Below are 26,503 nucleotides of genomic sequence, written 5' to 3'. Positions count from 1 at the left end.
TGCAGCCTTGTGAACAGCCAATCATGTTATACATGTGACTCATGTAGCTGTTTCACTTGGCACTGCTGAAGATATGTGGTACAGTCACTGAGCTTCCTTTTTAATTTCAATTAGTCAGCTTAGTTAACCACTAACAGTAAATATGTATTTTACATGTAAATCAGGAGTTGTGTTTTAAAACCTTTACACATTTTCAGAAAAACATATGACTGCATCTACTTTTAGATCATCCAGGGACCCCTTATGATTTGTTTCTATGTCCAGTTTATATGTGGAGAATCTAATGCATCAGCAGGGGTGTTGACTATCTTAATCTCAGTTATCTAATGAATTCATCATATTGACTCATCTCTAACACAGAGTAAAACTCTACAAAAAGTTTTTCTCAAAGTTTCCCAAGCAAGCATTTTGAATCAAAAACACACGTTCCAGTTTCATGTCATTTTTGTACTCCATTTATGCATGAAAAGGAAAAACATGAGCCATTTACACTGGAGCAGAGCATCATGGAGGACAGCCATCTGTGAACATCACACTCTGATGCTGGAGAACTTGAGATGTATATTTAAGGTTTAAAAACAAGTTCAACTGTGCTTCACTGTCAGATTCTATCATGCCCTTCTGTGGCTGCAGGCTGCTGTTTGGGATCATCTCCACTAGAGGGTGTCTTGAGCGAGCAGCTGCTTCTCACCTGCTCACACACAGTTACAACAAACATAACATAAAAAACCCCAAACATTAACATTATGTTGGTGCTGGATTTTTTAAAAAAGAGATTTGAAAACATAAGGACGGGCCTTATGTTTCAAATATGAATTTTCAACCCGTACCTGCTCGGCCATTCATACCTCAAAGTAATCAATCAATAAATAAACAATTAAATGACAAACTGAGCTTCAAAGGGCTCTGTGGCGCAATGGATAGCGCGTTGGACTTCTAGCAAAGAACGGAGGAAGGAATTCAAAGGTTGTGGGTTCGAGTCCCACCAGAGTCAATGCCTGTAATTTAAGTTCTATTAATAAGCACTTCAATTGATCAGTATTGGAAAACAGCTTTATTAAGGTGGTCAGGTCAAACACAGACCCATCACTCACGTAAACAAAATCATTGACAGATTCTATCACGCCCTACTATGGCTTCAGGCTGCTTTTTGTGATACCCTCCACTAGAGGGCATCTTCTTAGTGGGCAGAATTACTCTGCTTTATATACAAATACTATATTTTATGTGAAATTAACAAACTGTTAAACAGAACCTGCAAAGTAGAACCTTTGTGATTTACACAAACAACTACTAAAGCTGCCCCTAAAAGTTGAAGAAATGCAATCACACCAAAGAGAGAAATACAGCCACACTTCTCATCAGTGTCTCTCAGAACTTTTTTTTATTTCCCATGCATAGTTTGGATGAGTGTAGTGGAACTGAAATGAAAACATGGACATAAAAGTGTTGACATTCATTGTGATTTTCTCCGTTACAGACATCAAAGAAATCATTAAAAAAAAAGGTTTACAATTAAACAAAGAAAGGTTTTATTCAAGGTTTAAAATCTTTCAGAAACGTCCTTCAAGGTAGAGCTAGGATGCATTCTGGACGGGAAAAAGTGCCGTAAAACATAAATACGTTACCAAAAAAAAAAAAAAGCAGCTAAAACTAAAACATTCAGCACGTTTTTATACAACAGTGCAACGAAAAGGCGGCAAGATCTAAGGGTGGTTTCTCAGCACTCAGTTCCTCCATTTGTAACTAGGTGACATGACTGCAGCTACCAAAAACCTTTAGTGCCAGGAACGTCTTTCAAGGAACTAAAAGGTCCATTAGATCATTGGGTTTCTGCATTTCCACTGTGGTGTGAGGACCTGTGACGATTAAGAAAGTCAGGCCTCTGCATGGACGCAAGGAAGCTTTTACACGTCATTCCCCAAGCTGCAGATTATACAACAATGCAGACGACAATGGCATGTAATGTGAGGGACAGGGGACTGCATAACAGCAGTCAGCATTGAACTTTGCAAACAGTCACTGAAGGCATGAGCCGAGAAATGCTCGACCAAAATGAAAGCAAAATGATTTTAAAAGCTTTTGCAGATGCTGACATAGACTAGCTTAAAATGTTAGGAATAGTTGACCAATCATAAAAGTTCAGAAAGCAACTACCCAACCCCCAAAAAAGCTCAGGAATTTTTTGGGGTGGGGCTACCTCCTGAACAGGGACTTTCAGAGTTTAAAAAAACAAACAAAACCCCTAGAACTTAGACCCTAGTCCCAACAGTGAAAACACCCTGAGCTCCTCCAAAGGTTCCTGCAAAGTTCCTGCATGTTCTTCTCTCTACTTCGGGGTGGCTGTAGCTCAGGTGGCAGAGCAGGTCAGCCACTAATCAGAAGGTCGGTGGTTTGATCCCAGGCTGTCTCCTGGCTGCATGCCAAATATCCTTGGGCAAGATACTAACCCCATGTTTGCCTACTGGTGGTGGTCAGAGGGCCCGGTGGCGCCAGTGTCCGGCAGCCTCGCCTCTGTCAGTGCACCCCAGGGTGGCTGTGGCTACAATGTAGCCGTTGCCTGTGTGTGAATGCGCTATACAAATGCAGGCCATTTACTTTTAAGACCACAGCAGTGTGATGAGTCTGGTGCACTGGTGCTCCAAGCTAAACAGGAACAGGTAATGTCTCCTAAATTTAAAAATAACTGGAATTATGAAAAATTTATCTATATGATATAATCTTAAGTATGGAAACCACCGAGTCGGTATACGTATCCTTTAAAACTGCCCTGGTCGATCATTTTGTTCTACACTGTTATGTTACTGTTTTGGTCCAGTGTCTCTGAAACAACATCTTTAAAAAAACAGAGACCAACTACAAAAATGTGGATATTTAGAGGCAAAAAAAGTTTCTGAGGAGATTCTGAAGAAGAACACAGCATAAAAAAGGGTTCTGCTTTTAGTTTTCTAATCTTGCTGTGACTGCAGGATGTAAATAACTGCTTTGCCTTGTTTCTTACATCTTTAAAGGTTACTTATGAGAATTTTCCAGTGACCTCTGACCCCCAATATGATGCTCCTTTAGCCCCTTTACACCCCCAGGGTGTGGTTAGGTGCACGTTTTCCCCCTGAATTTGTAAACAGCTGAAGATTCTTAAAACCAGGTGATCCACTGCTTCCCTGCAGAAAAACCCCTTCAGTGTGGATGGACGCACAAAAAGCTTTCTTGGTGATATTACACCTGTTCCATTAACATCTTTGCAGCTCCCGGGACACCAATCAATCGGACCAGGTCCAAATTCTACTACTGCTTTAGTTCCACATACGTGGACTTGTGTCTGCGTTAAATGCAAAAACACAATCCAAGTGCTGTTAAGAGCATGCCAAACCAACAAGTTGGCAAAATAACCACAAGCTTAAAGTCGTGAAGAAAACCATGTAAACACGGGGGATCGTGACATTAAATGGCTCCTGAATTTCTGAATGAGGCCCATTTTCAGTCATCTGGAACCGTCTGCGAGGGGCCGAAAGCTGCATCTTAAAAAAATACTTAATGCGTGGACGAGACCTCAAACCAGTCGCGTCAGGATCACAAGACAGACTGTATATAAAGATGGACAACTCACACTGTCAAAAAAGTAAAGTGAAATTTGGCTGAATATTTAAGGAGTCTGTGAAAACCAGGGATGATTTTAGCTCTATTACTTTACATTTAGATTTGTTTCTTGAAGACCTGGCGGTGGGGTTTGTTAACAGTCTGCTATTTAAAACTGTACTTTTAGTGTCGCTTGAAAGTCTGAGTCGGTTTTAATGGCTCACAATGAAAAGAGCTAAAATCCTGAGAGATGCTGGGGGGGGGGGGAAATAAACGCTGTGATGTAGATGCAGATTTTTACCCCTCGGCATCTACAGGTTAGTTTGCATCAAAGTCGGAAAAATAAAAAGTAATTCACAGTTCTAGGTAACACTGTATTGCAACTGCAACAGCAGCACGGGAACATCTGGTGTGTCTGTGTACAAATGAGACACACACACACACACACACACACCACAGCCACAACATATGGTTATATGTGCTTACTTTTCTTTTGTGAGGTCTTACACCAACATGTGACTGTTCACTGTTTTGCCTTCATTGCCGGAGAGAAGTACAATCGTAATAATAAATATGCCTTAGTATGAGAGTGAAGTTTGCAACAAATAATGTAAAGCTGTGTGTGTGTGTGTGTGTATCTGAAGACAAACGTCTTACTGAAAATGTGGATTTTCGTGTAACCTAAAAATGTGGAAAGCTTCGTCACTCTCACCAAAGTGTGAACGCAGCAGCGTCCAACGAGCTCCCTTCAATGTTCGGACGTGATGGTCTGGAAACAAACAGCTGTTCTGCACGAATCGTGGGGTTAAAAACAGAAAGACAAAAAAAGAAAAGCTGTGCTGGTTTTCAGACGGCATCGATTACAGCCCACATTAACAGAACGAGAAATACTAACATGATAAAGTTCAGTGTGATCCCAGTGATTACTGTGAAAAGATATTACATATCTACACTTAGAAAATTCACTTCAACACACCCAGATCCAAACAGTTCTTTCCACCAGTATGAAAAATATACAAATAAAAAATACAAATACTCTCGGACACTAAGTAGGTAGTTTTCTGTTGACATGAAATCAGTGATGACTAAAAGATAAATATTTCACATCTTTTTTCTTCTTCCTTGCATTTTTTTACAGAGAAAATAAAAATTTGTGTGTATGAAAGGAAAAAAAAGTCCCATTTTGAAATATTATCCTTCAGTAATAAGTAACATCATGATAGCACATATCTGTGTGTCAGCTAAAATGCCTCAGCTTCTCTAGTAAGCAGAAAAGAGCCAGTGTTGAACCCAAAAGCATAGAATTCTTTTCTTTTCAGACATCATACACTATGCACAGATAATAAAAACATCAACAATGATCAAGTCTTTTTTTTTCCACACAAGAGAAATGATTCCTCCGTTTAGGTCTGGGAACGTAAAAGAGCTCAGGGGGCGGGGAAACACTGGAGATGCACTATCATCATCATCATCATCATCAGTCAGAATGGAATTACTGCCATGAAAAGCTCAGTTCAGAGACAGAAAAAAGGTTTTGCTGACATACATCTATTTAGCGTCCCATAATAACACTACTGTGAGGCGAGGGTGTGGTAAGTGTTGAATCAGCGACTGGTGTACAAAGAGTGATCTTCGGGACGAGGGCACACCAGTGTGCAGGTAGCATGTGTCTCAGCTCTTAGTGTACTACACACTTTGACCCAAAGGAGGAATTTCAGTTTCTGTATGTGAGTAACACCACCTGGGAATTCTGCTCTGGAGGAGCCAGGCATCGGGCCTTGCCAGGTGAGTAACAGTCATTCACTGTCATTCGTGGTGATGCCAGCCGAGCACCGTTTTGGCACCTATGTGGGACACTGGCGGGGGAGGAGGAGGACCCTCTGAGCCATTTAAAACTTAGTGAAGGAAAACTTCCGCTCAGAAAGATGAAAGGGAAGGGAAAGATCAAAAGTGTCTTAGCTCACTTAACATGTTCGGCACTGTGGGAAGAGCAGTAGTATTTCTTGTGAGCTATGAACGTGGAGAGGCTGCTGAACTTGATGTTGCACAGCCGACAGAAGCGCGAGTTACCGTTCTGCACAGGGGAGATGACTGGGGTGGTTTTAGGACTGACGCTGGGTACAGGGATGTGGGAGGCCACGGTCTGGGCGGCCTTGTCCGGAACGTGTGACGATCCCAGCTTCTCCCTCAGGACCTCAGGCACAGGTGACAAAGTCAGAGACGGAGCCCTTGGGGGAGACACAGGCAGAGGAGAACTGGCTAACGGTGATCCGCCCCCGGCGGAGGGGCTGCCGTTCACCAGGGGCGAAACAGGGGAAGCGGTACCACTCCTACCCTGCCCGTTGATGCTGTCTCTGTGAACTCGAGAGACAAGTCTGGCCTGGTTGGTTGGAGTAGCTGAAGTCGCTGCAGCGGCTCCATCCCTGGGACTCAGGCTCGGGCTGCGGCTTGCTGTTCTGCCCAGATGGGGCAGAGTCTCCTGGGGTGGCTGAATGGTTACAACCAGCCCGTGGGTAGTCTTGAAATGGTCCATCAAGTCACCAGCGATGGGCCTGTTGGGACAGTATGGGCAGACCAGCTGAGCAGAAGCCGTGACCACGCTTTTGGCTCCAGCTCCTGGAGAGGCTGCAAGTGTGGTATTTGTATGCGAAGGAGATGCAGCATCCGAGGCGGGTAAGGCAGAGGTGTGAGGACTGGATGACGTGCCCTGAGCCTGGGCCACCCACTCAGCTGGGTGAGCTTTATTCTCCACAGGGTGCAGGAGATCCGAACGCTCCTGCTGAGGCCTGCTTTTTGGAGAGGTGGAGGCTGATCTCTTGAGCCTGTGAAGCTGCTCCAAAGTGTGGGGTTGGAGGGTGGTGGCAGGGCAGTAGTATGTTTTATGAGCCAGGTAGTTCTCAATACTGTTGAAACTGATGCTGCAGGCTGTGCACTTGTGGTAGTCGGTGAGAGGCAGGGCTGGGAGAATGCTGCTGCCGCCGCCGCTGCTGCTGCCGCTGTGCCGTGGAGCCTCTCTGAGACGGGGCCTCTTGCTCAGGTCGATTGGGCCATCTCCTTCGGGACTTGAGCCACCTGCACCACTGGGAGAGACTTCCTGCTTTACTACCAAGCCCAGAACCGAGGGGGATGGAGCAGAGGCGGCGGCAGTGGCTGCCGCTGCTGCTGCTGCAGCGGCAGCGTTAGCTAACGCCTCGGTTCTTGCCATGTGAATCTCATACATCTTCTTTCTTTTGCGTGTTCGGATGGGCTGCGGAATGAAGGCGGCTGTGTTGGTGGTCTTGGCCATGTGTACGGCTCTCTGGTTGGACGGGTCGTGGCGCGACGCACAGTAGAAACGTTTGTGGACAGTGTAGTTGTCGTGACGGCTGAAACGGATGTTGCAGGCTTCGCAGAAGGTTCTGTTGGGATCGTCGTCAAGGTCCTCTGTGGAACCGCTAGCAGGACTCTGGCTGCCTTCACTTGCTCGTCCTCCTCCGCCTCCTCCGCCTCCTACACTCATACCAGCACCTTCCCCTTCAGAAGAGGACGGGACTCCCTCTGTCCCCGCTGGAGGTTCAGTCTTCACCTCCAGCACCCTCCTGGATTCTGCTGCTCCACTTCCTGCAGGAGGCTCGGAGTCAGACGGCGAGGCAGAGGCGGCCCTACTTGATGCTCCGCCCTGAGGAGATGCAGATGAGCCGCGTGTGCCAGCAGAAGGCGCGGCGGCCGAGGCTGCGTCTCTAGTCAATGCGGGGCCCGAGGCTGAGGATGCACCTTCGCCTTGATGCCTGCTTGAGCAATAAAGCCTCTTGTGTGCATAGAAATTGTTGATGTTATTGAAGGTGATATCGCACTCGAAGCAGGTAGCTCCTTTGTGAGGTGGAGTGGCTGTTGCCGTGGGTGCAGTCGGTCCAGAAGGAAAGAAGGCTGCGGCGTTGTTCTGGGCGACCGTCTGGCCCTGCTTTAGGCGACTGTGGACCATCTCTGACATTTTAGCCAGGATCTCCGAGGCCTGAGGCAAGATGGCTGCCTCGGGGTTAAACATGTACTGAGGCAGGAACAGCGCTCCTCCTGGAACAACTGAGCCTGCACCTCCCATATGGGCGGGGCTAGAACCAGGGGTGGGACTAGTGGGTTCTGCCTTCACTGTTGTTGTAGCTGGACTCTTCGGCGAGTTCGATGTTTGGCTGGAGGAGGTCGTTTGCGCCTCTTTTATGTTCCTTCCTGCCTCTTGATCTACCTCCTCTCCACCCATCTCCTCCTCCTCCTCTCCATCCTCCTTAATCTCCATTTTCTGCTCTTCTGTGTCTGAATCTGAATGAGGCTCCTCTTTGATCTTTAACTCCATGATCTGGTCATCAGCAGGACTGCAGTCTCGAGGCGTGGCTGAGCCTCCGTTTGTGCCTGGACTGGATGAAGCTAGGGGTTCCTTCTCCTGGGGAGACGGTTGGGGGTGGTCGACCGACGATGGGGTACTCTGACGAGGAGTAGGGCTTCTTTCAGCTGGGACCCTGACTTCCAGGTGAGTTCGTACATGTTGCTGGAGCTGAGCAGGTGAGTCAGCGTTGTGGCCACAAACTTGACACTTCAGCACAACACCAGAGTCTCCTGGACTCAGACCTTAACAGGAGAGTCAAGGTTAGTAAATTAAAACAGTCGCTTACATTTGAATAGATTATTCAAATTTTATTCAAAATCTCAGATTACTCAGATTAAACATGTCCAAAATTTCCAACAATCTCAGGAGGGTTAAAGGACAAAAAAGGGCCAACGTGCCGGCTTTCCAGCAGTGAACCTTTTAAAGTTACTGCTACGTAATCCAAGTATAAAAAATAACAGAATATGACGGAATGACTTACCGATGGACAGGGGTAGCTTAGGGAGACCTGGCCCCGGAGAGTACACCTCACTGCGAGATCCAGGCTGGCAAACCATGTGGCTGGTGACCAGATGGCTGTAGAGGATGTCCCTCGTGGTGGAGACGAAGCCGCAGCCGTGACACACCCCGTTCAGGGTGTCCGTATGGACCTTAAGGTGCCGCTCACAGTTCGCTTTAGTGGTGAATGCTGACAGACAGATGAGACAGACAAATGGACGCTCGCCTGTGGAAGGATGGAGGAGGATAACAGTCAGGCCCAGATGCTCTGACCCTTTGTCTTTTATGCATAGATATAAATACTGCTCTCACCACTGTGTGTGCGCATGTGAATCTCGAGTGAGCTGGCACTGGGGCAGCTCTTGTTGCACTGTGGGAAGGGGCAGATGCGTTCATTGGGGTACGACTCCTTGGGTTTGTCTTGTGGAGGGGAGGAAGCTGCAGCTGGCTGCTTCTGACGGCTGGCACAATAGTACATAAGATGGGCCTGCAGGTTCCTCTCACTACGGTACCAGATCCCACAGTCCTTACATGGGAAAATGTCCTCTGTTCAGCAAAAACAAGTACACACCAGCTAGTCAGTCAAACACAGACACAAATATTGGTTCAAGAACCTGAAAAGCGCTGGTTTAATTAGCAAAAGTAAGGATGAGGTTAAGTTTGCCTGCTACAGTTATACAAAGTTTTAATTGTAGTCTAATTGTAATCTCACAGACTTGTGGTTTACAGTTTTGAGATATGTATACATTTTCAATTACTATAGACTATTTCCAAATTTACTCACTTCATTATTTAAACCAGTTCAACTGCTCGTCAACACACCAATATCTAGTCGGCCAATCACATGGCAGAAACCTCATGGATTTAGGCATGTAGCCATGGTTACATCAACCTACCGAAGTTCAAGTATCAGAACCTCTGATTTAGTGGGATTTTCCCACAAAAACATCTGTAGTTTAAAGGGAATCCAGCACATTGTTGCACACATGTCTGAAGGAAAAAGGAGGTCCAACCCGGTACTACCCAGGTGTACCTAATACAGTGGCAGGTGTGTGTGCACACCACAGAAGCCTTCAGAAGTCTCCTGCCACAGAGGCACCAGATCTACCGGTGTGTGATGATTGTGAATTATCTGACCATCAGTCAGACGTCACCACAGAAGCAACGGGAAACTTTAAAGTGGAAGGCACAAACTAATCGTCTGGTTTTAAAAGCGCTACAGTGCCATCTTGTGACTGAAGAGAACATTACATTTATATAACAAAGTACATTTCAGTAAATCACAACAGCTGCAGGTACCAGTTTGAAGTTCTCCAGAGGCCTGGTAATAAACGAATTGATTCAGGTGTGTTGACCCAGGGTGAGATCTAAAACCTGCAGGACACTGAGCCTTGAGGTCTCGAGTTCTAACATGGCATATATCTGATACATTTTTGCCTCATTTGAAATTAATTGAAAATATGTATTGTTCTGCAAATAGCCGGCTGAACTTTTAACTACTTAAAATGCTCTTTTCGTGAATACGATTTGAATACAACACTCACTATTGACAACAGCAGTAGCCAAGATTGCTGCCATGCCAGCTTGCTGCGGGAGGAGCTGGATCTCTGAGTGCAGCGCCGCCGGGTACGACGGCTCCTCCTTCACCACAGGTTGTTTGTGGGCGACAAGGCTGAGTGGAGGAGAGCCTTGGGCCACCGGAGAGGAGGAGCCCAGTGGAACAGGAGACACGAACGCCACGAGCCTTTCACCGGCCGTAAGCTCTTTCATCACCTTACAGAACAAGTCCTCGCCTGAAAACAAACAGGAGGGAGTAACAAATGGAAATCTGGCAGCATAAAATGCACAGTTGTGTTTGATCTCAGCTTTCTGCTGTTTGATACACAGATTCTGATTTTGAAGGCAGCTAGAAAATAAATATCCTATTGTCGTGCATTAGAAAAAAGTCACCTTGGCTGTAGATAGAGCAGTTTGCTGCAGAGGCATCGGAGGTCAGAGGGAGGCGACTAATCCAACAATCTGGATCTTCACACACGACGGTCATCCGAATGTTCTGCACACACAAAGAACAGTTTTCATTGATCAGACTGATCACAGCCAAGGTTTTTATTCTTGCCTGTCAACCAACACACAACAAACACACACAAAGGGTTCTTGTTATTACTCATTTTGCATCATAGCAGATCCACAAGGCTGCAACTGACAACACACAAGTCGGTGCACCCCTACCGCTGGTCCAGAACGCGTAAATCAAACGTGAAGCATCAAGAATATTTTAGGAAGTTAAACAAAGTAACCAAATGGGTTCATCACAAGTCCCAAGATGCTGTGTTTATGAGTCACTTTTGTTTTTAAGATAAAACTGTTAATTTTCTCTCAGTCGGTCATCGGATCATTTCGGTTTTAGAGACCTGCTCAGTTTCTGCTCAGTTTCTGGGTGAGTTGTGGAAAATGTTCTGAAGCGGAGGCTAAATTCTCATAATTCTTTCTTTTAAAAAATTTATTCCATCTATTACGGTATCATTGTATATATGTATATGGACTCCTGACCGATTAACAGATCAATGTCTGTTTTGTTAATTGGAAGAATTTATATTTTCAAAATAAAAGTTAATTTATTGTTCTAAGCACTACGATAGATTTTTTCCTCCATAATGAGCTCTTTTATTCATGTATTTTGATTGTGGGGGATAAAATATCCAAACTTATGACTATATAATAGTAAAAGGAAAATCCTACTATTATATTTATCATCAGCTGGAATCACAAAGAACCTCTCTCTTCCTCTGGATTTATTCTTAGTGTAAAAAAACACTGCAAAATCAGACTATCAATCAGATCATGAAGCATAAAATTAAAATCTGACATTAAATGAGAAAATAAATAAATAAATTTTTATTTATATAGCACCTTTCAAGACAGAATCACAAAGTGCTGCACATAAGATTACAAGTCATAAAAACAACCAAAGTGTTTGTATAAGTGTAGCCCAATTTGGACTGATTCTCATATAGCGCCTTTCTACTCTCCCACAGTACTCAAAGCGCTGTATACAACACGCCTCATTCACCCATGCACTTCTAAACACAAGTGCAAACTACTCTACATTCACACTCCGATGAACACATCAGAGGGCAACTTGGGGTTAGCATCTTGCCCAACGATATTTGACATGCAGACTGGGGAAGTCAATGATCAAACCACCAACCTTCCAATCAGCAGCTGACTTGCTCTACCACCTGAGCCACAGCCACCCAGCCATAACTAGCTTTTGCTCCATGATGCTACATTTAAATTCTGGGCTTCCACAAAGCTTGAAAATGATCATCCAAACTCTGGTGTCATCACGTGATGATGCGTGGTTTACTCATTGTGACCCCCCCCCCCCCCCTCCCAGATTAGATATCTAATTTGTTTCATGATAAACATGAATAAACATGTTACTGGGGAAAACCCCTTTAAAGCATGCCCAAGCTCAAATTCAACCTGTCGCCTAAACATCACCGCCAAATCAAGTAAAACATCTGCTATTGTCTTCTTCAAGTATTACCGCTCTTCTTTTAACTACCAGCAGATAATCACCAAAATCAAAGCATTAATTGTAGCCAGCTGGGACGACACAGCCACACGTGAGTATCCAGTGTGCGGCCAGCGGTAAACACCGGTTTATGAAAAGGCCGTCAGTGAGCAGAGGATGATTACAGCCCCAGAAGGAAATGAGGGAGCACAAGCGGAACAAAGCAACCCCGAAAATGAAGAAAAAAGAGGAATAAAAGAGGAAGAGGGACCTCAGGAGAAAGGAGAGAAGAAAAGGAAGAGGAAAAAAAGATCTGATGAAGTCGACAGGCAGCTATTCAAAGGGCAGCCATAATAAGATCCACGGTGGATACACTGGACAAAGAGTGTAGAGTCAACATCCACTGTCTGTATGTGTGGAGGTATGACACACACACACACACACACACACACACACACACACACACACACACACACACACACACACACACACACACACACACACACACGAGTCCTGAGTACAATCCTGTCTTTGTTTATATGTGGCTGTGGGAGCACTCCCACCACATGTGTGTGTCCCATCACTGATAACTCTCAGCGAGGCCTTTCTTCTGTACTTCTGCACCAGCACATTATTCCTCAAACACCACCAACACCACCTTTCCTCCATCAGAGTTTCTGTTTAAGTATCATACTCCAGACATCACCACGAATATTCAAAATATAATCTTTCTACAACCAACAGAGATAAATAATAATAAAGGTGGATTTGACTGGGTTGTGACAGCTGCAGCGACTCCACGGGAAGAGAAGAAATCTCTGATGCAGTGACCGACTGTCCTCACTGTGTGAGAGCTGCACAGCGATGCAGTACTGTTCACTCTCCACCAAGAGGAAGCATTCCCTCAGCACAGGACGTGACGGACCTCACTGAGCAGTTACAGTCGATGAGAGAAGCACAGAGAAGCTTCCTGCTTTATTTTCCCTGTCACGTTCAACGCTGGCGTCTTCCATGACTTTTGGTGTTTTTAAGTCTGATTTTCCTCCAAACACGCTGTAGATTTGTCTCAATGTTTCAGTAAGTTTCCTTTTTAAAAATATTTTCTGTTTGCAAAAAAATTCCAGATATGACCCGACCACTGGGCACCTTCTGAAAGGGTTCCCCTTTTTATCAAATTAAAAGTGGCATTAAATTTGAAACTGAAGAATTATTCATTTTATATTATTATAAAATGAATAATTAATTTATATAATTATTTATTATTTATACAGAATTATTCATTATTCATATACAGACTTATTCAGAATTATTCATTCTGGGAGGAAAAAAAGGAGGAAATTCATGGAAAGCCAGTGACGGGCTCTGCTGACACACTGCATGCACTTGGCCAAAGAAAAGATGAGTGAGGCTGATTCTCACTGCTCGTGTATCTGACCTTCACCATCTGTAACAAACCCGTCACATAAAAAAGTCCTTAAAATGATCTTTAGAGAGAACTACACTGACCACAGACAGCACACACGATCATCTATAATTGTTCTATTAGTGGAAAATGTTCAGTGTGATATACTGCATTAGTCTCAATTCATCAATATAATTAGTCATAAACTGCTGATAAACAAACACGTCAAATCACCAGTTTGGACCAGTGAGAGGAAAAAAGTTGTTTCTCCTCGTCTGCAGCAGGTCTGTGACATCACAGGATTATTGGGATTTTTAATCCTGCAACCAGTGAATAAATACCTGAAAATACTTTTTCATTGCGGCTCGATGTTAATGTTCAGGTTTCATAACTGCTGTAATTACTTATTTTATTGATTTATTTTTTAGTTTTCTGTAAAAAATTCCAAACACTTTGAATACAAATAAAATCCTCCTTACAAAAGCAGCGCTGTGATGTTCACCATCAGGTATGATGCAGGTTTTAGGAGTTAATACAAAGTTATCTTGCAGATATTAAAGAACTAATTAAACATTGATCAAGTAATGCAATTGAAAAAGTAGCGATTTCCTAATTATACAGCATTTAAAATGTGTGCATCTTTGATTGAAGTTATTTGTTGCTGGTTACATAAAGTATGATTATTACTCAACCAGTTCACAAATCTATTTATTATATTATGTATGTAATTCAGTTTAGTCTCATTATTCTGCTTGTTTAAGTTTATTTTTGTAACTGTGGACAGGTGTAGTATTTATCACCACAGCAGTTTGTATTACTGTGTTAAAAAAATGAATAACCTGTACTGTAGTTTTATATTTTATGTTTGTTTTATAATCATCTCATTTTATTTTTATACTGAAATCTTGTTTTTAATCCAGTGAACTAAAATGTCATTAATAATAATAAAATTAATGGAGAAACATATGAGTAGGAATAGCAAACGGCTTTGTTACTGATTAGTGAAGAAGATAATGACACATTCAGAGGAAACATTTCTCATGGAGAAATGCAAATAGCAGAAAACAAACTGAGATTCTTGAGAAAGCCTGCGTGTGCAGATCAAACCATCACTTTAAAACCTGTGTGTTTTTAACAAGTTTGATTTGATGTTCACTTTTATTCTTGTGTAATTTGTGACACTGACCTGTTAGCATATTCAGTACTTTGTTAATGGTCTTATATTATTCATGTTTTAAGCTGCTGTTTTATTGTGAAGCACCGTTGGTTTTTAAATGTGCTATATAAATAAAGTTGTATTGTATCGCATAAACACTGATGCTCTGGTGAGAAGACACCGTGCAGTGGCTTTTTCACCTTAACTTTGTGTGTTAAAGATGTTATATATGTCTCACCACAACTGAACCGCAGAGGACAAATATGAGGTAAAAATCAGGAACCACTTACGTGAGGTTTCAACTGTTTTAACTAAACTCTAAAAGCAGAAAATTCAGAATTTAAACTTTTAACTACAAAAGGAAAAAGAGAGCGCTGCTTCTTTAGAATTACAGGCTTGTTTTAGGAATTACTTTCAGATGTTACGCATTCATGTGAAGGCCTTCCCAAAAATATTTCAGAGCTGCTCTCCTCTTATCATCAACCTCAGTGCAGCTTAGCGTGAGCTCCTCCAACAGCTGCTGCCTGTTCATTGTTCAGAGGACATTTTAGACCAGGCTTAACTACGCTCTAATATCAGTTTGACTGCACTGCAAAAATAAAAGACTTGGGTTAAAATTACACAAGGTTAGACTGCTGTTAACTAAGCTTGGGAAAAATCAATGGCTCGTGCACACAGGCAGCTGGCTTTGTTTGTCCGTGTGAGTGAATCTATTCTCAGAAGCTCGTATACACAAAGAAGCCAAAAGATTTCAGCTCTGCTGTATGTATTGAGACGTTACGCCACAGAAGCGTTCAACACTCTTTGCTTATCTCTATTTTTGTGTCTGCTGGGGTAAACACTGCTGAGCAGGTATTATGTAAACCAGTTGGCCATTTTTGTTCTTTAAAAGCCTCCATTTACCCAGAATTCTTTGTCCCACTTAACATAGTCAATGACTAAATTTAGACATGTGCCAAACTTGTAATCATTTGGTTTGCCTCAGCCACAGTCGAGGTCTGTATTGGTGAAACTGGCCCCTGGTGAAACCTGAAAGAGTGGTGAATCGCTCCCTGCCTCTCAGGGACGTTGGTTTTATACCTAATCGTGTTTCTCATTAACCTTATTAGTTATGAGGTGCTGCAGCTAATTTTTTAAGCACTGCAACATTTTTCCGTTCTTTTGTTGCTCTTTTCACAACTTTTTACAGCAATTTATCTCAGTTTTCAAATAAACGCATTTGCAATTTCATTTTGCACAGTGTTTTTTCCCCTTATCTCTCTCTTTACATAAAGCAGCTATAACACTGGTTTGGTCAATAATACCTAACGTGAAGTCTTGCCACTGTTAGCTGAAGACATCGGGCAGTGTGTTATGATCAGACAGCTCATTGGAATATCTGAAGAAGATGGATGTTGGAAAGACAGTGAGAAGAGAGAGGGAAAGGACAGAAGGAAGGAAGCCTCTCAGTCTGTTGCACGTTAAAGATTGAGGCAGAGCGTATTGTATTTCATGGGGGACTAGCGCTGATGTGGAGATACGGCTGCTTTTGTTTTAATTTGTAACCCAATGCTGGAGCCGTCTGAGCTGTAAGTACTGCTAATTTGCTTCAGACTAATTCATCACGGCCACGGCTTTGGAATTCACCATGATAGGGCAATGGGGAGAGCTCACTAGCGCGCAAGTGGAAATAACACACACACACACACACACACACACACACACACACACACACACACACACACACACACACACACACACACACGCATATTTTATACATATAAATGCACAAATAGCAAAAGAAAATGGAAAACACACACACACACACACATGCTCATCCTTTAAGATCTAAAATAAATATTAAATAATTGAAGAGCGTGATGCACTCCCTTCTCTTCTTATTTCAGAACTAATAACACTTCAGCCTCTCCCCGATGGAGTTTCCTCTCCGACCACAACGACGTCAACAAGCTAGCACAAAAGAAACATGATAATAGAATATTTGTTTTTGGAGTTATTGATTGAACGTTAACGTCATAGATGTTGTGAAATGTCACATGCAATTTCCATTTATTTTCATATCTGATGTCTGACCAGATAAATCATCCCAGTGAGACGTGGCAGCTTTTCCACCCTCATGATGACTCACACTAGGGGCAATTCTCAAAACTATTCTCTACCATACTTCTTTGTAATCCTGTCAGCATGTAAGCCAGCTGCATGGAGGACACTGTAGACCCGAAGAGCCGAAGACTAACCAAGGCTCGATTGTTTGATGTGGGTCATTAATACCATCCCAGGAGGGCATGTGGGGGCAGTTCCAGGTTTGCAGTAGCAAAGCTAGCAGATGTGAAGCAGGTTCAGTTATGATTAGTTGTGCTGTGTTTTTGGTTTTGTTAAGTTATGTCATAGTGTAAAAACAGGTCAACTGGCCAGCCTCCAGATGTGAACACAGGAAACCTGAAGGAGTGAAGAAAAATATTTGTATTTAGGAGCACATCCCACATCTGTGGTCTCATTGGAATTCAGGAAACACTGCGGGAGCTACAGTAGCATGCAAACGCCTGCACGGGCTGTGTTAAAACTCCAAGATTACTTAGAAATCTATCAGTCATTCGGCCTGCTTGTCCTTGGTATGCCCACAGCTGAATCTAAAGGAGATAGAGATCAATTGTTGTCCTGCAGATGCTGCTAGTTTTTGCTTGGACAAAGCTAAAGTAGATGATTCGGCTCATGGAAGTAAATCACAACGTCACCTAATACCACCAACGCTAACAGATAATCTGCTGTGTCAAACTGCAACAAGGAGAACACGCTACTTTACACACTTTACAGTCACACACACACACACACAGTTTCACATGAGATAATGAGAGTCAGCGAGGCAGAGGGCCAGATCACACTTTGTGTGTGTGTGTGTGTGTAATTAACCAGGCCAGTAGAGAATGCAGATGCCAGAGATGTGCGAGTGAGTTAAGGAGAAGGGAGAGGCCACCGGATGTTATCAAAGCCCTTTTCACTTCTCTTGGGCTGAAGCCGATCACAATGACTCAAACGGCCAACGTTCGCCTCTGGAACGTCTGGACCAACAAAGAGTCAACCTTCTCAAGTTTTCAGAGCAGCCAAACACTATTATCTAAAGGTGGATAATGAAAATAGCACAAACATAAGAATCTTAGAAACAGCCATTGTTTCATGGCCGCATCACCTCCCTGCTTTTACTTGGTTAGCAAAGCAAGGGCCTTCAGACGGGTAAGTTTGAATGCTGAAACATTGGCATTGACACCACCTTGCAGCTAACTGAGACACAGTCCGTATGTAGCATAGAACATGGAAATGTACTATGAGTGTTTCCTATTTACAGAAAGAGCCCAGAATAGAAGGTGAGGGTTTTCAGATAATGATACGTGCAAATGTGCTGGTATGAACAGTGTCTGTAAAGGAAAACAAAAAAAGAAGAGAACTCAGAGACGAGCCATTGTTTCATGAAAGCAGCACGATCAAATGAAGATCAGGAGATCCACACGGATGTCGGTGTATCGAGTGCAAAAACTCCTCGCCGTCTTTCTTCTTTCTTTCCCGTCACCTAAACTATCCACGCAGCCCTCCATCTATCAGTGGGATGTCAGGCCTCCGCGGCAGAGCTCCATCTTGGTTGAGAGCGCTGCCTTAAGCCCCATCAGCCGGAGGAGAGTCTTTGAGCTGCAGTCTAAGCCCCTCGCCCGGACCCTGGTCCCTTCATGAATATTAACCAGCCCCGAGCCCGGCTTTAATCTGCCTGATTCCCGCACTGCTGCCGCCGCGACGATAGCGAATCTAATTATTTGGTCTGATATTAACCCCCCACCCCCCCCGCGCACACCATTCCCACCCCCAATACTGTGTCTCCACTACAGCTTCTGTAACATTCATGTGTGTCAGTGCAAGCACACACTGACTGAGCTCTCCAACCACTTTTTTTTTCTGCCAAAGTCATTGCACATATAACATCCATTCACACACCTCTCTCTCTCTCTCTCTCTCACCCCCCCTCCCCTGCCCGCCACCTCCAGCGCAGCCTGCGACGCCCTCTTCTTATCAGGTCCAAAAACGCCCTCCTCCTATGCTGATAAAACTTGAATGCAAATGATGCCGGGCTGATTTCATTTCTTCATTTTCTTCCTCCACTCCCTCATTCAGTATCAGAATGGCTCCTTGCTCAACCTCTCTCTCTCTCTCTCTCTCTCTGCAGACCCAAACACCACCGACGATGATGATGATGATCATCATCATCATCATCATCATGGTAACAGCAACTTTCCCAGAACTATCCCCAACACCTGACCCCATGTCACATCGCCTCGTGGTCTATGTGGATGTCAATTAAAGCAGAAGAAAAAGACTAAGAGCCGCCCTCATCTCAGCACCTCCACCAGCAGCCTGTAGATGAGCAGATTAAGATTTCTCTGCGCAGCTGTCAACTGCCACAGTTTTACTGCTTCCACTGGGGAATAAGTATGTTTGTATATGCAAATAACCTCTGGTACATCAAGCACATCTATGTCTCAATGCTGGATACTGTTTCACGTCGTCTAATATAGTTTACATTGCTGTAAAACAGACGGAACGTGACCGCGGGATGGTTATTAAATGTAAAACAAGTCAATAATGATAGACACAGATCCGTGTTCTTAACAGAACCCAGATTACCCAGATTATTCCACACTAAAACGGCTTCTTTAGATAAAAGATGGGAAAATGTCTTTGTTTTATTGAGCGTGGAAAACAAAACATAACAAAAATGGACCTTTTCTAGTATTTATGACAGTCTGTAAATGAGGAAGAGAGAAAATTCATGATTCCAGGCCAGGAAACATGCACCAATTTTCTTGCTGTACTTAATGCAAACAGAACAAAGTTTTCTAATAGTTTCAACTCAGGAAAAGAAAACCTGAGTTTAGAGATGGAAGTGATGCTTGAGTCACACTAAGGTAAAAAAGAGACAAGAACAAAAGACTTGTAACTGCCCGGTGACTGCATGGACTTTTTCCACTTACACCGACTCGATTGCAAGTCGTCGCGACAACCAACTGGTCGCCCAGAGTCAAGTCAAGTGGCTTTTTTGTCATTTCAACCATGTGCAGTGGTACAGTACACAGTGAAATATGAGAACGTTCCTCCAAGACCCTGGTGCTACAAATGACATATAACAGACAATCAACACAGGACTACAGAAAGTGCAAGTGTGCAAAAACTGCACAAAATGCAAAAAAACTAAACAACACAAAGACAGAGCAGAACGATACAGACACAACAGTGCAATAGAAAAGTGCAACAAGGACAGAGGGTTGTGCAAAAGACTGAGCTTTGTGCAAAAAGTAACTTGATGTATATGAAGGTTTGTGTGTGTGTGTGTGTGTGTGTGTGTGTGTGTGTGTGTGTGTGTGTGTGTGTGTGTGTGTGTGTGTGTGTGTGCGTGTGCGATTGTGCAGGTAAGTGCTATATAACAGGGTTATACTACCGTTATAATGCACAGATCACTCAGTGGTGGGAAACCTCTCCCCAAGCAATCACAGGACGACTCAGACTAACCGCAAACACTCAGACCGACTGGAAGATTCATATAAACGCACTGTTTCACTTCTACGGGGTTCTGGCTGCGCTCATAATGTAAGTAGCTAATTGGAATTTCTGTTGAATGTAGATAGCAACAGATCTGCTACCTGATAGCATTAGATTTGTATTTTCACCAATTTATTTTTGGTGCATGTAGTCACCAGCTTGACTTCATTCAACTGCAAACTGATAGCAGAGTCCATATTACTGCTGTTTTACCACTGTCTGGACACACCAAACTCACCACCTTCAAAGCAACACACCAAAGGCGACAGGACTGCAAGTTTATTCCACATGGTTCCAATAAATTTGTTATGTTTTTCCCTTGTGCAACTTTGGTTTTTGACATAGAAGGTATGTCAAACAGCTATGTTATATAGAAATTAGTAATAGCAGTTATTTTATGGAAACCAGTGCTGTGAAATACACTTCCTGTTGTATTTATTTGCCCCTTAAAGCCAATCAGAAGAACCTGGCTAAAGGAGAGGGTGGCATTAAAGGGGGAGGAGCTAAAACAGCTTGTTTAACAAACAGAATGAACTGAGCGGTTACAAAAAGCTCCACTGAAGTGTGAATCATGCAAAAGTCCTATAATAGAGCTCAAGAATAAAGGACATGGGCCTGGGAATGAGCAGAAATGATCCTGTGTAATCGTCGGCACTAGGCTTCTCACATGTGCACAATAACTCCTTTTCAGGCCCTAGATATCACTGTAAAGTATGAATTTCTTTGGGTTTTGGACTGTTGAAGTGTAATGGGCATATTAGAGGCCTTTGAGCAGATCACAACATACTCAAAAAAAGCTGCAAAATCCTCTCCTACATTAAATGCTTCAAACAGTTTGTGGGAATTTAATAAGCTGCTCTGCTCCTTTCCTGACCTTTTCAACCATGGCCATTCATTCACTCCCCTCACAGAATCATTCATTCAATCATCCCAATTCACTCTCTTCCTCCCTTCTCCACTTTCACTGTCTCTCCTGCACCGCCTCCTTCCTTTTATGCACCTCTTTCTTTCTTAATCTCCGATTCTTTTTCCTCTCCTCTCCTCTCTCATTCCTACACTTCCGTCCGTCCGTCCATCTGCCTGCCCCTCCTTCCACCGTCCTATCTCTCCCTCTTTTCTCAGTCCGTCTCTCGTTCTATCTCTCGGCCACAGGAAATAGTTTCTTTTGCAATCCAGAGAGTTGGAGGGGTGTACTCACTGTCCCAAACAAAGAGGTCACTGTGTGAATCCTCCAAAAATACAAAGAAGAAAAGGAAGGCAGATAAAATCAGAAACCTACTCTCATCCGCCTCTCACATACAAACACACATGCACACACTTTACCTCCGCTGTACTCGAGCAAAGCATTTCCCTAACATTCAACAGAGACACAAGATACTTTTTTCTTTTTAATGCTGTGTATTCTGCACACACAGGATAAATGCTGTCAGTACAGTATACAGCCAAGGCTAGGTGGCAGCTAGTGAAAGCTTATTCCCTTTAGCAGGGGTGCTCCTACACAGCCGCATGTATCGCCGCACACCTCAGAGAAGAGAAGGAATGAGGAAAAAATAGAGGGAGTCTGGTTTGATGAGCTGCATGCAAATGACATGTAAAAATATAAAACTGCGATACTTAAAACGGGGGCTGAGATAAGAGATTTGAAAATGAGGCACTCTTGGAAAGCGGGCTCCTGAACTGCAGGAGATGAGGCTCAGAGATAGACAGGATAGAGGTTTTCCCTCTCCTCTTCTCTCCTCTCCTACGCCACCACCACCTCCTCCTCCTCCTTTTTCCATCCTCCTCCACCCTGCAAAAGCCGGTGCAGATGACAGCGAGATGCAGATACCAGCCAGTCACTGCCACTGAGTGATGAACACATCCTCCCTCCTTCTTGTTTAACCCTCGTCTTCCACGGTTTTCTCACCTCTCTTCCACTTCTCTCATATTTCTCTTTGTTCCTAATGTTTTGTTTCCCTCCTTTCTGTTCGGCCATCCTTTGTTCCTTCTCTCTGGGCCAACTCTATCAGTATCGGTCCATTTTATCTTTTTTGAGGGAGTTTTTTCCTCTCTCCTGGGGTGATAGACTCTTCTGTCAGAGCCAGACTGACAATCAGACAGCTACTGTCACGATGTGGGGAAATCATATGACAGGTGAGGGTAAATGTAGCCAATACTGAGCACGCTGATTCAGTCAGATGGATGCTGGTTCCCCTTAATGCCATGATGGTCAACATTTTCAGCCATAACGTCTATCACTCAAGGGTTTTACCCCCCCTTAAAAGCTCTAGTTGTTGACATATTTAAAGCTACAGTATAATGTCAGCTCAGTCAGGACCACTGTAGTCAGTAGAGCAGGAATTTATATCTAGAGTTGTGAAACCTTCTCATCCTTTCACACATTATTCACAACAGATGACAATAATTAAGATGCAGCATTAAAAGGTGGGAGGTGGGTTGCAGAGTGGCTTGCAGCAACTTAAATAAAAATATGATAGTATATGATACATGAGAATTGGCAATTGGATGTGTAGAAGAATATCAACTGATCTGCAGGAATTACAGCTGAGCTTAACTTTGTCGCCTGGCTGAACTGATGCTATGCTCGACTTAGAGCATGCTTAGCCGTTTGTGCTGCGATGCATTTTCGAGTGGAAGGATTATTTCTAGAGGGACTCAGTCAGACGTGACAGAATCAATTAGGGAATAGGGAATATCTAGGCAACCACACTGATCTCAAGCAGGGATTAGCACTACCTTTGAGAAGGCAACGATACGTGTGTTGTTAAGTTTGTTGTGTTTTCCGTTTGACGTGCAGTTACTACTTGCAGTCCTTACCAAAATGAAATTAGCTGAATACAAAGCTAAGCAAGAGCCAGTTTAACTTGTGATAGAAGGTATGACAGCCTGAAAGTAGCAGCTACCGCTAGCTAAAAGTTTTTTTGGGTCGATAAGGTCCGCCAGTGATATTCGATATTTGAAATGGTTGTTTGTGGGAAAGCTAACATAACGTGGACAAAGCCAGCAGCAAAGGGTCACCATGCCAGCAGCTTTTCTTTGTATGATTGCAATAGCTTTTGATTACACTGGCCAAGATACCAGTCAGAGGTCCCATGGCAACCTATGGTCACTAGTGACTGCTTAGTGAGTTGTTACTGTAGGTTGTTGGCTGTTACTGGGTAAAAGTGCTTGCAAAGATAGTGCTCCAAAAAAACCTTCTTGTAATTGCTTTGGTTGCTAAAACTTCTGCGACTTATCTGTTAGCGACCAAAGCAATCGTAAAGAGGTTTTGGATTTAGCACCGTATTCTGCCAACAAAGTGCAGCAAATAGTCGGGGAAAACACATCCAGCCATTTAAGCTTGTGTGACCAGCTGCTGCTGTTGTTGGTTCATTAAACCGCAAAGAGAGTGCAGTGCAATACTTTAAAATCCAACAAAACAACACCAAGGTGATGCGATTCGGCCATGACCACTACTGGCGATCTTTGGGCTCTGCCATTGTGGAATCCGCCCACACCTCCTTCAACGGTGTCCTTGAGCTGGAGTTGGAGGATGAAGGAGAAATAAATGAAATGGTAACCATGCACTTTTAGCAATGTAAACAAGGGTTTTGCCAAATGATATTCAAACACAGACTTCCCATCCATGATATTTCTCAGCTAGCTACTACAAGCCACGAGCCAACAAAGATAAGCATGGCTTCATATCACATTTGACTTCATTTTTGTGTATGCCTCAGGGTGCGGGATGAGTTATCTCAAATATTTAAACATTTTACTGCAAGATAGCACAGGGATTCGATATATGAATACTTTAAAATGCAGGTAAAGGGAGACGTTTAAAAAACATTTTTTCCTGTGTCTTTAATGCTAAATATTATTGTTGTTGCACTCTGCCTCTGTTTTAGGAACGCCACTTATGTCTCACGTTCTTCTGGGGGGCATCACAGAAGGTGTCTCAACACTCACCGTAATCATCGATTTGTCATCTTCTGAAGGAGCACCATTTTAATTAACATTCTAATTTGATGGGCGGAGGAGAGAAAGAAACACAGAGGCTGAGAAACACTGTTGATGAGTCCAGATAAACTGCAAAAGATCAGAATCAGGATGTAAACAAACCGATTCAGAGTCAACACACATACACAAAAAAAAGAAAAAGGAAAAACGAGGAGAAAACTGCTTGAGAGACAGTAAGGAGGAGACGGTGATCACCTTCACTCGTCCTTCTCGGGGAGTGAGGGAAAGAGGAAGTGGAGAGTAGATGAGGTAGAGGGGAAGAGAGATAGAGTGAGAAGAGACTACCCAAAAAGTGTTTGAAAAGCCGTGGGTGGCGCGCCTTATCGCCCCAGTTCTCCTGGAGAGATTATTGGGGGATTAGTGCGAACGCTTGTTTCTAAAACATGATGAAAAGACGTTTGGCGCGTGATAACGCTTTGAACTCCCCTACTCTACTCCTTCTAGGATCGTGCCTTGGGGCTGCCTTTCCACGAAAGACAAGATTGGGGTGGGGTGAGCTGTTGGGTGCTGTTGAAGGCGGGGGAACAATAGGAACGATGTAAGCGGAGTTTCTCCTGTGGTGCAGACTTCTTCTAGGACATCTGTCCTTTTGGAAGACGCAACAGATGCAGCAAACTCTGCTCCCTCTTTAGCATCATCACTTCATCCTTCATTTGAGCTAAAATTTCACAAGTCCTACAACTTCTATCCAATCGCACGCAACCGCACTATCAGTTAATTAAAGCAGGATCCAATCAGAAGAAGCGGAGATATAATATCAGATCTGTTATGTGCGATCCAATCAGAAAAGCAGCAGTGGCGTGCTCGCTCCTGGGTTGCCATGGGAGGCTCGCCGAGGAGGACCTGGTTGTTCACTCAACCAAAAACTGTGAGGAATCAGCAGCCAGCTGATCAGTTGATCAGTAAACATTATTATACCCTGTTCTAAAGTCCAACAGCCATATCAGCCAGAATATATTTAAATAGATAAATGGTTTTACGCCTCTTTCTCAAGAGATGCAAATGGCAGAATTTCCATATGACACAGGCCAGTTAACACGCTGCTAATCTAATGAAGGAGATCTGTTGGAGGGAGAACGAGAACTGGATCTCATCTGCCTCTCTCCCTCGCTCTCTCTGCCCCACCCTGATTTCTCAGAACTCACACCCATGCATAAAACAACACACAGCTAAGGAACCATCAAAGGCGCAGTTCGACAAAGAAAAATATCTCTGATGTTTCTGTACGTGTTTCTGCACATCCAAACACAGTGTTGTTGAGTCACTGGGTAGACCTGGTATTGAAATCTTATGGGCCCAAGTTAGTTGAGGGAGGTTAATTGAGAAAGAGTGAAGAAGGCCAATACTGCAAGGGGTGGGGCTGAGAATGGGCCGTGCCAATCTTACCAAGAAATGAAGTGAAAGCATGTCCAAATGCCAGTACAGTGCAGTGGGGAGGGTTGTGTCAGGAAACGCCTCGATATCTGAGCCAAACGAAAGGCAGATCAGCCAAAAGAAGAAGAAAGAGTACCTTCCTCAGGTCTGATTCAATAAGGTGTGGCACCAGAGCAAACTGGGTTTGAAAATGTCAGTATTTACAACGAGAGCGTGGTGAGCAGACTCAGTTGCAATATGAGTTTCTGTCTCACACACAAAATATGAGGAAAAGTATATTTAGTCTTACAAACTGACTTACTAATGTTTGCGACACACAACTTCCATGAACTGCGCTGAAAAAAAGAAAAGCATGTCCTATGTTTTAGTTATTTATTTTTGTATTTGATACTGAAACAAACTGACTGCCCCTGAGTTTAGGAAACAGCACGACATTTGTAAATTGCCCTGAAGAGGGGAACTCACACACGTCATTTTGACCCGTTTATTTAATCCGGAAGAATGAAAAGTGAAAGTTTTACTTTTGTTTGGTATTTTATCATAAAAATATTATTTTATTCTTATACAGAAACCACCAGGACGCATTAGAGAATGGAGGAATTGTGGAAAACTTTGGTCCCTTTCTATTATCTGGGAATAAATTACACCGAAAGTCAAAGGCCTACTGTAAGAATAAGACAACACAATATTAAACAGTTTTCACATTTTCTGTTAATCACTTTTTTTTTGGGGGGGGGGGGGGGGGGGGTTAGTTAGAAGTTCAAACAATATCCAATAAACCTGTGACACATCCAATGTGATCTCCGTTATTGATTAAGCGTCCTTGTTTGTTTTGTAACAAAAATACTTCATCTATAGCAACAGCGATGATAACGTGACGATTAGTTGAAGCTAATGAGGAAATACTTCAAAAGCTGACATTTGAGATGATTTGGAGGTGGATTAGTGCACATGACACAGGGAACTAGTTTATCTTGGAAGGAAGCTTTAACATCAAACACTGAAGTTATGTGAGTGGTATACAGTGCAACTACACATAACCTT

General features: G+C 43.4%; 1 protein-coding gene and 1 non-coding gene across 3 annotated transcripts in view; one reads left to right on the top strand and one right to left on the bottom strand.

The window, feature by feature from the left end:
• The first annotated feature begins 902 nt into the window (after window positions 1-902).
• trnar-ucu (transfer RNA arginine (anticodon UCU)) lies at window positions 903-994 on the top strand. The gene is given in 2 exon segments: window positions 903-939; window positions 959-994. It is a non-coding gene; the product is annotated as a tRNA-Arg (tRNA).
• A 41-nt stretch (window positions 995-1,035) lies between these two features.
• Window positions 1,036-26,503, bottom strand: part of zfpm1 (zinc finger protein, FOG family member 1) — a 106,728-nt gene continuing 81,260 nt past the window's right edge. For both annotated transcript variants that reach the window (XM_026172501.2, XM_080303371.1), the window contains 5 exons: window positions 10,382-10,484; window positions 9,976-10,224; window positions 8,744-8,977; window positions 8,415-8,657; window positions 1,036-8,175 (listed from right to left, as the gene is read on the bottom strand). In XM_026172501.2, the coding sequence (XP_026028286.1) occupies window positions 5,537-8,175; window positions 8,415-8,657; window positions 8,744-8,977; window positions 9,976-10,224; window positions 10,382-10,484 (3,468 nt within the window). In that variant the 3' untranslated portion in view covers window positions 1,036-5,536. The remainder of the gene's footprint in view (window positions 8,176-8,414; window positions 8,658-8,743; window positions 8,978-9,975; window positions 10,225-10,381; window positions 10,485-26,503) is intronic.

Source organism: Astatotilapia calliptera, chromosome 7, assembly GCF_964374335.1.
Source record: "Astatotilapia calliptera chromosome 7, fAstCal68.1, whole genome shotgun sequence".
Classification (NCBI taxonomy): Eukaryota; Metazoa; Chordata; class Actinopteri; order Cichliformes; family Cichlidae; genus Astatotilapia; species Astatotilapia calliptera.
The sequence above is the reverse complement of the archived record's forward strand: the minus strand, read 5'-3'. Positions and strand labels throughout refer to the sequence as shown.